This window comes from Bidens hawaiensis, unplaced genomic scaffold (assembly GCF_021521415.1).
Source record: "Bidens hawaiensis isolate Kalapana, Puna unplaced genomic scaffold, B.hawaiensis_p1.1 tig00419378_1, whole genome shotgun sequence".
Classification (NCBI taxonomy): Eukaryota; Viridiplantae; Streptophyta; class Magnoliopsida; order Asterales; family Asteraceae; genus Bidens; species Bidens hawaiensis.
Genome location: NW_027504842.1, coordinates 441,595 through 453,746, shown reverse-complemented (window position 1 = coordinate 453,746; position 12,152 = coordinate 441,595). Strand labels below are relative to the sequence as shown.

The window sequence follows — 12,152 nt, the reverse complement described above, 5'->3', positions numbered from 1 at the left end:
GGGCACCGAACCGTATCATGTCCCCCTCTACAGATCTCGCATAACTTACTTTTCACCTGCAAGTCCTTCACGATCTTTGCTAACGCTTCAACTTGTGCCGCAAGTACGGTGCTCGTGTCAACCGGATGCATGCCGCGTGATAGGGAATCGACGGTTTTGGTACTCTTAACTGGTGGTCGCTGGTATCCACTCATGGCTAAACCGTTAAACAAGGCAATGCACTCATCCGTATCTTTCGTCGTTAGTAGGTTACCTCCTGCAGCTGTGTCGAGCATACTCTGAGTTGCGTACGTCACTCCATTGTAGAACTTCTCGACAACCGCCCAGTCTTGTAGGCCGTGGTTTGGACATAATGCGAGTAGATTTTTGAACCTTTCCCACGCCTCGTAGAAGCTCTCGGTGTCCTCCATCTGGAAAGAATGAATTTGGTTACGCAAACGAGCGGCCTTAGCCGTAGGATCGTATTTTTCAAGAAATTGGGTCTGCATGGCAGCCCAAGTAGCAATGGAACCCTGTGGGAGGGACTCAAGCCACAGACTCGTATGATCAACGAGTGAGAACGGAAAGATTCGGAGTTTAATGGCGTCTTCGGATACGCCGGCAAGATGAAACGTATCGCAGATACGTGCAATACGAGTGAGATGAGAGTGCGGGTTCTCGTGGAGCAACCCGTGAAACTGAACAGAATGAGCAATCGTGTTCAAAACGTTAGATGGAATCTACCAAGTCGTTTGAACTCCTATATCTGGTGGAGCAATGCTGGATCTCGCGCCAGTATCGACCGGACGGGCCCGGTCTGCACCTGTCCTCCTCGGTAGTGGATTCGCGTCGCCCATAATCCTATCCCTATTGACGGGTTCAGAAAAAGTAGGAGAAGAAAACGTATTACCGACGGATGTAGATGAACTGGAAGACGGTTTTGTACGATGTCTCTCAAGCAGCTCTCTCTCTGGTTCGGGAAATCCTTCAACTTATGGCGGTCCTAGAGATCAAGTACGTCGCATACAACTATTAAATAAATAAAAGAAATATTAATTAGCTAAACTATTTTAAACTAACAAACAAAACAATTAAGAAAGACAAGTAGTAAACAAGGCAAGTCTTAACTCGATTCGTTCTTAATACGCCTCAAACCGTGTCCCCGGCAACGGCGCCAAAAACTTGATGTGCGAAAAAATATATATAAATATTAAACACAAGTCGCAACTAAGCTTTAAAAACCAAACAATCTATCCTAGTTCACACAAACGGCAAGTGTACCGATCGCGTATAGCACAATTAAGGAAAGTCCGGATATCGAACTCGAAGACACGTGAAAACGTTTATAATTACGAAACTCTAACCAGGACTCACCAAAATATTATTTAAATGATTTTTTAATATTTAAAATTGAATAAACTACTTAACTTAATTAAATGAAAACTTTTAACAAAACTTTGAAAACTTTGACTGCAGTGATAAAAACATCTACCTAGGAATGAATCATGTTGATAAAAATAACAAGACAATGGATTGAAAATATTAAAGACACCGGTTATAAAGGATGACACAACTAAAACTTGTTTAAGAAAGTCAAATTACCTCTCAGTCTCTCTAACAAACTCTAACTTGTTTTAATTGATTTTAAAGAACAAACCGGAAAAACAATTATTAACGTGTTCAAATGCCGACTCTCCTCTCTGTCTCACCGACACACGATCCTAATGGAAACGAATACTACGCAACCAAGGATAGAGAAACAATTTAACTTAACCCAAATTAAACCAACTAATTGCAAATAAACACTCAAACTTGACAAGACAAAAACCCGCTCTCGCGCGGTCTTAATTCTAACAAGTAAAAGCAATGAGACAATGTTACTTCTTATCACCTCTCGGTCTCAAAGAAGATGTATTTTAACTGATTTTAGATGATTATATTACCCACTTATCCCTACGGTTGTACACCCCGCAAATAAACCCAAAACACCAAGTAAAAAGTTTAACAAGCAATCAATTAATCAAAACCAATTCAATTAACTAATGCAAGAGGATTATAAGCAACAACAAATAAAACACATCCATCACACACAATCTAATTTATGTTTTAGTTAAACTTTACATCAATAATTCAAGTCTTGAACATTAACAATCCATTAAACAAATCAAAACCACTCAACAATCATCTATCCTAGGTAGACCAAACAAGATTAGCTACTCATTAATTTTGGACAGACATGCATACTCAAGAAAAACACCATAAACATCATCATAAACATTATAAAACTCATTCAAGATCCAAACAATATCACTAACAAGTCAAACAATCAATCAATTGCAAAACAATTCAAAACAAAAGATCAAATCAACAAAGTTAGGGTTCTTGAAAAATAAACAAAGTTTATGAATGTTTTACTAAGTATTATGGCTGAGATCTTTGCTTGTTTAAGGTCCCTAGTAGCTGCACCGATGTCCCTCTTTGATTTCCAGCCGCCAACACCTCAGCCGCCTTGCTTTTTCTCTTTTTTTTTCTTTCTTTCTTGCCGGCGGCAGATTCCGATCGGAATCCTTAGGGTTTTAGGGTTCTTTTGTGTATTTCGGGTTTATGGACCAGATAATGGCTGGTAACAAGTGTTATTAACTTAATATAATATTATAAAAGGCTTTTAAGAAGTGGGCTTGGGTCGGGCCTTGACTTATAAGTTTGAAAGTTGCACAATTAAGCCCCTAAACTATTCAATTTAACTCTTTTTTCCACCAAACTTCATAACCTACAAGTAAACAATCATCTTTTGTAATATTAAGCATAAACAAACCATAAAACTTAATAATTATACTAAAAAGCAATTAAAACATGATAAAAATGATACGGAAAGTAAATGTGTTTTACAACACATCAGTGTATGAGTAGATCGAATCAATAGATCTTGATTAAAAAAATGAGTTAGTAAATAAGGAATTGAAAAGTTTAATAACAGAATAATAGAATAATTGAATAGTTAAATCAAATCATAAATTGGTTCGTATAAAATCAAACAAATAAAACAATTAATGAATGTTCTTCGAGGTGTTGGGTTTCCCCAACTTATTAGCATACCAAAACCAAAACAAATATGTTAGTCGGCCTCCCATGAGCATTACATGGCAATTTGAATGACCCAACTTAATTAACGAATCAACGAATCAATTGAGGTTGTCGGCCCATGAGCGTTACATGGCGATTTGACCGACCAAACTAAATAACGAATAAACGAGCTCAAGCACAAGTAGTTGAAACATCTTGTGTATCACCACGGATGATAATGTTCCAACAAAATATCGCAAATATAACAAATTGTGCAAATGTACAGTTGGCGTGTCCATGGCGTCCCATGGGTTTTACACCCGACTAGACATTTTAAAAACAATAAGACACAATAAATGGTGTAACCGTTTAGCCGGTTACATTAAACGCTTAAAGTGTCGGTCGCATGAAAATTTCCACTATGGCGGGGAATCTTGTCACACTCCCATGTTTTAACTGAAAATGAGCAAAAACAAAGCTAGGAAATTCACAACGAAATTTCCGACAATAAAAGACAATCCAATAACATTTAATATAAATATTATAAAATTGAGGCATAGCCTCGAAGTTATAAAAACATTTTGAGAATGAGACATAGTCTCGGAGTAATAAAACATTTTGAGAGTGAAGCATACCTTCGGAATTGTGTGTGTGTGCATAACAATATAATAATAAATAATCATTAGATAATTATCTAAGAAAGCAGTAAACAATTAATTTTTGAACACATAAGGCAAACAGATAAGCACGTATAGGGCTCCTAAACATGTGTCTAAGGCAATTTCTAACGACCTATCTTAAACCTTCGGCTTTGATACCAATCTGTCACACCCCAACCTACGGCTGAAATGCTGGGGCGAACTGATTGCTCACAGCTTTACAAAGTTTACTATTATGCATTATTAAAATGACAATATATATTAATTAAATTAAGTTTTCAAATAAATCAAATACAACAAATACATAATCCAAAATCATACATCAATACTTATATCACAAATGATCTTGATTAATTATCTTCTAACTTAAATGACTAAGTCTTCACCAACCTGCATTAAATTTCTACGATAACCTGCATATGCGTTTAAAATAGAATTTTATCAACAATACATGTTGAGTGAGCAACACACCAGTTTAGTTGTACATATAGTATATATAACAAAATAGGTAGCTACAACAAGTTATACGAGAATAACAAATTAACCAAATGAGCAAGTATAACTGAGATATCGAGAAGCACAAAGGCTATAATGACTGGCGTATGATCATACTATTCTGAGATTATGTTGGACCTCTCCGAATACGGTTCACGTAAAGAATGTAAGCACATAAACAAGTAAGGTATAAGTTTTTAACACATAAGACAATAGTTGCAATTTTTTGTATAAGTATATATGAGAAATATAATTTACGCATATGTCCCCAAAATGTGGAAAATAAGTAAAATAGGGGAATGTGGTACTCACCTCAAATACGAACAAAAGACGATTACGATGACAATGAGAATGACGATTTGCGGGAATCACACGTTGATGATAAGGCCTAATTAGGAAAATAGAATATGGATATGCTTAGTTAATGAACTAGATTCATTAAGAAGGCTCTATAATAAAGTCATATTATATTCTTTTTAATCATAAATAACATATCATTTATTATAGACAAAAATATTATATAAGTAAATTACATGTTTTAAAAATATTTATTAGTTTGTGAAAACATCTAATAAGCTTGTCCACTTGCATGTATATATATTTATATAACCAAGAATATTAATTTACTTATATATACGCATATATACCTACATGTATATATAAATACACATATCGGTACATACACGGACAAAAACGTGCGAAAGAAAGTGTCATATGATCGGTTTCTAATAAAATAATTTTAATTAGTTAATATTAATTATACTATAGTTATTAAATATTTGAAAGGTAATTTAACAAAATAAAAACCCAAAAATTCAGGGTGACAGGGGATCGAACTCGCGACCTGCTCCCCCGTAAGTTACATGCTTAACCAGCTGCGCTACTTAAAAACATGCAACGTAACCCAACTTCTATAAATTATAAACAGAAGTAGCGGCGACTAAGTTTCACAAAGAACCCTAACAAATTCAATTCGCTCAAATCTGTTAATGTAAATCGATTACACCATAGGGCTTTTGATCTCAAAGTGATTGTGATTCATAATCAGTAAACAATTACGTGGATTCAAGCCTAATAGATGGTTAAAGAAGAACGACAGTGGCCGGCTATGAGAAGTTGAGGAACAACGAACAATTGAACACGATGATGAAATTAAGTTTATGCTTAAGATTCACGACGGCTATGAGATTGTATGTGTACGTTCAATTGAGTTATTTATCAACGATTTATATAGGTTTGTGAATTAGGGTTATTGACGGTTTATCATATTAAGAAATTCATATATTGTTTGATCGTTTACCATAATTAAATGTGTCGGTAAGCCGCAATAGGAATGTATAACACGCGTTTTGATTCAATTTCCATATTCATTACGAGATTTGAGGTGCAAGATTGAATCTGGGCAAACGGGTTCGCTAAACGGGTTGGGTATTATAAACGGGTTTGGTTCGGATCCTGGGTTAAACGGGTTATAATGTAAGAGTTGCACTTTAGTCCCTAAGGTTTGAGGATGGAAACACAATAAGGTGAAAGTTTAAGTCTTGGTTAAAAATGTATACATGTCAAGGTAGTTTATATGTAATAAATAAATATAATAACATAATAAAATAATAATCACTCGATAATCGCAATATTTTTATTGAATAAAATTTCTGAACATAAAAGCGGGTAGGATTATTATTACTAAATTTTAATTTAGAAAAACCCGAGTTGTTACATCAATGTTATCGTTTTTCAGGAAACCCTTGTATCTCTAACGCAAACAGCGTTACGAATTTAATCATTAATCAAGAAATCACAAAGATTGTAGATTTTAAGAAGAGGCTAAACAGTTTTAAATAACTTTTAAAATAACATCGATATTTTTATTGCATGCAGTTTAATGTTTATTGTTAACTTGGTTCAAATGATTGCCTCTCAACCATCTGCAAGCGCTTTGCTAAGCCCACCAATTGATTTCTTGAAGAATTTGTTAATGACATGAACTTCAGTCATATCTAAGAAATTGAAGCTATAAGAATAGTATTGTATAACTATTATCTTTATATATATTAATTTCATTTAATTATAAGTTTATTAATTTATAAATTCCGTTGATTTGTTTAAGGCAAAAAATGTTGTCATCTGTGGAAGCATAATCCCAGCATCTAACTATAGCCGTTGGTACTATATTGGCTGTAAAGTCTGTGCTACAATGCTTACGAAGGAATACAAGGAAAGCCAGGAAGGTGAGATCGACGGGGAGACATCTTTGAATCAATTCAAAGGAACATATAAATGCGACAACATTAAGTGCAATGGTGCAATTGTCAATGCGGTTACTAGGTTTGTGAACTGTAACATTTGATGATAGATGCTTATAATAAGATAATATATATATATAGTTATTGCCTATAACAATGTTAATCACCATTAATGTGCAGGTACCGGGTTTCTTTTGATGTTTAAGACTCAACTGGATCACTGACGTTAACTTTATGGGAAGGACAAGCGTTTCCCATCTTCAAGATTACTACAATGGATCTTTTTAAGAGATTAGTGAAAACTGTTTCTTTAGTCATGCTTCTTCTACTTTTGTTCTGCCTTTCTTGACTGAAGCTTAGGTTGGTAGTTACTTTTGTTCCAATGAATATATAAACTAGAAACGTTGAAAGCTAGAATCATATCTTAACGTGTAACTGAAGGTTGATAATATGAACACAACAACGATATTGAGTATATACATTAACAGAATATACATTCAAATATATATTTTAACTCTTATTTATATTTCTACAGCTGTTTACACAGTGGAGTTTCAAAAGCGCGGTTTGCCTCACGCCCACATTTGTCTATTTATGCAAAAAGAAGACAAACTCCCAAGCGTAGAGCATGTCAATTCGTACATCAGTGCCGAGATTCCTGATAAGAACGAAGATCCTGAATTATACAACCTTGTGGTTGAGTTGATTATGCATGGTCCTTGAGCACACTATAACAAGCCATGTTCATGCGTTATAGACAACAAGTGTTCGAAAAACTTCCCAAAGAAGTTTCAAGACGAAACGTCAATAGATACAGATGGTTTTCTTTTATACACAAGGCGCGATTCAGGCGTAGTTGTCAAAAAATCAGACGTCAATCTTGATAACCGAAGCGTCGTACCATACAACAAGAAACTCTTGAAACGATTCCAGGGTCATAAAAATGTCGAGTGGTGCAATCAAGGGTCGTCTATAAAGTACCCCTTCAAATACATAAACAAAGGCCCTAATCGCGTGACCATGTACTTCTCTAACAGTGGAGACGGTGAAAAGAACACGGATCGTAATGTTAATGAGATTAAAGAATTCTATAATTGTCGATATCTTTTGGCATGTGAGGCGTTGTGGCGTGTTTTGGGATTCGATGTCCATTACAGAATGCCTGCGGTTATGAGACTGCCTTTCCACCTTTCTGGTATACAGCAGGTGATTTACGGTACAAAGGACGTTATTGATAATGTGATGGAAAAAACAGACAGCGTTGCATCTTCAATATTCGAATTTTTGATGAAATGCAACAACATTAATAAGGAAGCACGAAAACTAACTTACTCAGAATTCCCAACAAAATTCGTTTGGCACATCAAACCGCATGGCTAGCAACGAAGGAAGAAATGATTTTCCATTGGTAGAATCCACGCAATATCTCCAGCTCTTGGAGAAGCGTACTTTTTACGAGTCCTTTTAAATAGAGTGAAAGGACCAAAAACATTTGAAGATATACGTACCATTAGCGGTCATATATACCCTATTTTCAGATATGCATGTTATTCCCTTCGATTATTAGATGATGACACTGAATACATCGAGAGAATTTAAGAGGCAAGCGTTGTCGGAACAGGTGCTCACCTACGTTCATTGTTTGCTGCAATGTTGTCTACCGACAGCCTCTCTAGGGCCGAACACGTATGGAACAGTACCTGGATACTCCTGTCTGACGACATCCTCCACAGGCTAAGAAAGCTATTAAAATTACCATGTATATGTTACTTTTTACTAGATGATGTTTTATTAGGTATCCAAAATATTAAGACCCTACCACATACAAATAATAAACAACTAAAAAAACGCATTATTTTAAATAAGTATAATCTGATCACATAAACTATTATACAAATAATAATAATAATAATAATTATAATAATAATAATAATATCATCATCACTACCGTACACCATGTCCTTTACCTTCACCTTCACATTTCAAATTTATTCATTTACTTACCGCTAGTGATACATAATATGTATTGTTCAAGTAATATGGCATTATTAAAATATATATGACATTGTACATTAAAAACTCGATATCAGTATACTTCGATCAACATATGTTAGGTTTTAAATATTTTTAACCGTTGACTCTAAAACAACCAACAACCTTACGTTACTCGAAATCCAGAAAATCCTTCAAGAAAACAACTAAATTTAACAATGTATGAGACAGTCCCTTTCCCTGATGAAGAGTCCTTATCTGTTTTCAATAATTGGCTTATTCTAGACGAACAATCATGCGATAAAAAACTGAGAGAACAAAATTTGAAAAGTTATTTAGATCAATAACCTCATAGAAGAAAACTGTTTTTGACAAAATAACGAAAGTTGTACAGCAAAATAAAGGTGGTGTCTTTTTTGTTTACGGACACGGCGGGACAAGAAAAACATATTTGTGGAAGACATTGTCTTCAGCCATACGATCCCAAGGTAATATTGTTATAAACGCTGCATCAAGCGTAATCGCATCATTATTGTTATCCGGAGGTAGCACAACACATTCTAGATTTCATATTCCGATTAACCTAAACGAGGAATCATCTTGCGTAATGGAACGAGGCTCAGATGAGGTGAATTGCTAAAAAAAATGAAGCTACTAATTTGGGATGAAGCCCCAATGACCCACAAACACGCATTTCAGGCTCTTGACAAGTCTTGCAAAGACGTCTTAAAGTCAAAATCGCTATTTAGAGGAAAAGTTGTTGTCTTTGAAGGCGATTTCAGACAGATTCTTCCGGTGATACAGAAAGAAAGAAGGCAACAAATAGTAAACGCAACTCTGTGTTCGTCCTATAATTGGCATCATTTGCGGGTACTTAGATTAACAGAAAACCTAAGGTTAACGGTTGGTCAACAATCGAATGACAAAGAAGAAACCAAAAATTTCTCAAATTGGCAACTAGACATAGGAGAAGGTAAAGTCGGTGGATCTAATGACGGCACGGCAAAAATAGATATACCGGATGATTTACTTATTGAGCAATGTGACGACCCTATCATAAAGCTAATACAGTTTGTATATCCCAATATTCTAAACAACAGCCAAGACCCTACATACTTTCAACATAGGGGGTTGCTTGCACCAACAAATGTGGTTGTTAATGAGATTAATGATTGTCTGCTTGAAATATTTCTTGGTGACCCGGTCGAGTACTTAAGCTCAGATTCTGTATCTAAGTCCGACTACATAGATGAAAAAAAATCCAACTTTATGCTCCACTGAGATACTTAACGGTCTTAAAATATCTAGGCTGCCAAACCACAAGCTTATACTAAAAGTCGGCGTACGTGTTATGCTTTTGAAAAATATCGATCATAAAAAGGGCTTATGTAATGGCACAAGGCTTCAGGTTGTTTCTTTGGGTACGCATGTAATCGAAATGAAAATTCTTTTCAGTGTAACATTTCGGGTTTCCGATTTCTTGCATTTGTAATCATTACCCGACCCGGTTTCGGGTTCAGGTATTTTATCAATAAATTTCGATAATTGTTTAATTTTTATTTATTTATTTCTTTTATTAAAAACTATGAGAGTTGTACAAAATCAACCCCAAACTAACAATTTATCCAATCTTGCATCCAACACCATAGATCAAGGACCATATTGCAATTATTATTCAACTTTTTTCCCTCCTCTCTTCTCCCTCTCCCGTCACCGACAAAGACCCCCCCCCCCCTTACTTGGACCTTAATTTTCAGGCATAATTAAGGAAATTGATCATGCCATATCAATTGTTGACCAAAAGCGCGTGTAACCGGCTGTTTAATTGTAGAAATATACACTAATTGGCAGCTAACATTACCAAACACGAACCGCGGACCAAATCACTCTTAAAACTCTATATAAACTCGTTTATATTTCAATTAAAGCTGTACACACACTCACCTCGACCTCGTGAACCATAACCCTAACCTACTTACATCATACAAGTTCGTTAAGATAGGATTTGATATCGATTTGGAGCCGTGAAACCCTCTTGTCCGTTAACCCTCAATACATCATTATTTCGGTAATTAATTTATGTCCTTGGATTGTTTTTGGCAAGCAAACAATAACCCTAAATCAATTCGGACACTCGTTAACCAATTAAGCCATTTGAGATTTAGGGTTAGTTTGTCGAATGTGGGTTCCGTGAGTAAATGGTAATAATTAAGCAATCTGATACATCAAACAAATCAACACACCAGCCCAATGGATGGTGTGTGTGGTGTTAAAACCCTGGAACCGATCCAGGCGCGGGTTCGAGCCCCCCTGGACCCGGTTTTTGTATTTATTTTTTTAATACTTTTAAAACATTTTCTTTTATATTAATATATGTTTATAACATTTAATAAACATAAATTTGATAAACCGAACCTCTAGTCTTGTTGTTTTCTCGTCATTGAACTTTAATTTTTCTTCATAAAATCTTTATATAAGTGTGTGTGTGTGTGTGTATGAATATATATGTATGCGATAACAACTCGCTTAATAACCCAATCATTTGTTCATTATAAAGACTCATATTCGTCTTAGCTTTTATGACTTTATGTATATATTGTTGTATTAAATATCTATTATATTAATGTAAAAAAAAAAAGCAAACATAACTAATAATATTAGTACGAATAATAATAATAATAATAATAATAATAATAACAACAACAACAAATACAATAACCTTAATAAATATAATAATAACCCTTATAATTAACGAAAATGTAACTATAAATATTTTAATGTTACACACAACCAAATCGACTCTCAAAACCCGTAATAGATCTTAATATTTCATTATAACTACATTTAATTAAAATTGTCATTAACAACTAGGAATATTTGTCGGTGAACCTCGAGGAGCTTGACCATTTTCATCATAGTTCTTTTTATTATCTCGTCCTAACTTAATCCACTTGTTAAGGTAAGTAAATGCACATCCCCCATTTTACCGCTCTACAATTTTGGGGGCGTTATGCGTTCAAAATCAACTTATTTTTTTCACTACAATTCCGTTATATGCATAATTATAATTGCTTGATTAGTTGTTACGTGCGAATATGACTATGTGTTTATTTTATGTTGGTTGGTACCTCATCATCATCCTCATTAGTATTATCATACGCCTTCGAAGTAAACCGTTATCAATACGATTCGGTTGAAAAGACAACTTTTATTTAATGTTTACTAGTTGTAGTAATATACGATTATTGCATGGAATTGTCATTTTAGTATTATATGTGTTTCAAAAACTATGGTTTATTTGCTCAACTTAATGTTGACAAAAATATATATTTTCACGCATGACGCAGGTAGCTTTATTGGATGAATCTAGTATTGGAGTTTAGATGATACCTTAGGTTGCTTTGGTGAATGAAGAACAAAATTCACTTTAAGTCATATATGTTTTGAATATTTATTTGTAAAGGTATTTTTGACACAATGTTTGTGCTTTTGAAATTTGATATATGAATGAATAATTTAGATATTGACACGTGTATTTTACTTAGTGTCTTCTGAGCTATGATACAATCAATGTCACGCCCCGTCATGTTCCACCGTAAGTTGGGGTGTGACAGATTAGTGTCAGAGATGACGACTATAAGATAGGTGGTTAGACGTAACGACCTAGTAGCATGCTTAGGTTCTTCATACGTGTTCCTATACGTGCACCCTAATTGTTTAC

The 12,152-nt window shown here is 34.6% G+C and overlaps 2 protein-coding genes across 2 annotated transcripts; both read left to right on the top strand.

Moving 5' to 3' along the window:
• The first annotated feature begins 6,390 nt into the window (after positions 1–6,390).
• Positions 6,391–7,819, top strand: LOC143608505 (uncharacterized). Its single transcript, XM_077083523.1, has 3 exons — positions 6,391–6,532; positions 6,975–7,154; positions 7,197–7,819. The coding sequence occupies exons 1-3, from the start codon at positions 6,391–6,393 to the stop codon at positions 7,817–7,819; spliced, it is 945 nt and encodes a 314-aa protein (XP_076939638.1).
• A 1,257-nt stretch (positions 7,820–9,076) lies between these two features.
• On the top strand, positions 9,077–9,712 carry LOC143608504 (uncharacterized). Its single transcript, XM_077083522.1, has one exon. The coding sequence runs from the start codon at positions 9,077–9,079 to the stop codon at positions 9,710–9,712; it is 636 nt and encodes a 211-aa protein (XP_076939637.1).
• The last annotated feature ends 2,440 nt before the right edge of the window (positions 9,713–12,152 follow it).

What these genes read in the sequence shown, in the direction of transcription:
- LOC143608505 (XM_077083523.1), top strand. Translation starts at nt 6,391, where the DNA reads ATGCTTACGAAGGAATACAAGGAAAGCCAGGAAGGTGAGATCGACGGG. An exon ending in GGTTACTAGGTTTGTGAACT is followed by an intron (nt 6,533 to 6,974) that starts GTAACATTTGAT and finishes ATATTTCTACAG; the next exon opens with CTGTTTACACAGTGGAGTTT. An exon ending in GGTTGAGTTGATTATGCATG is followed by an intron (nt 7,155 to 7,196) that starts GTCCTTGAGCAC and finishes CATGCGTTATAG; the next exon opens with ACAACAAGTGTTCGAAAAAC.
- LOC143608504 (XM_077083522.1), top strand. Translation starts at nt 9,077, where the DNA reads ATGAAGCTACTAATTTGGGATGAAGCCCCAATGACCCACAAACACGCA.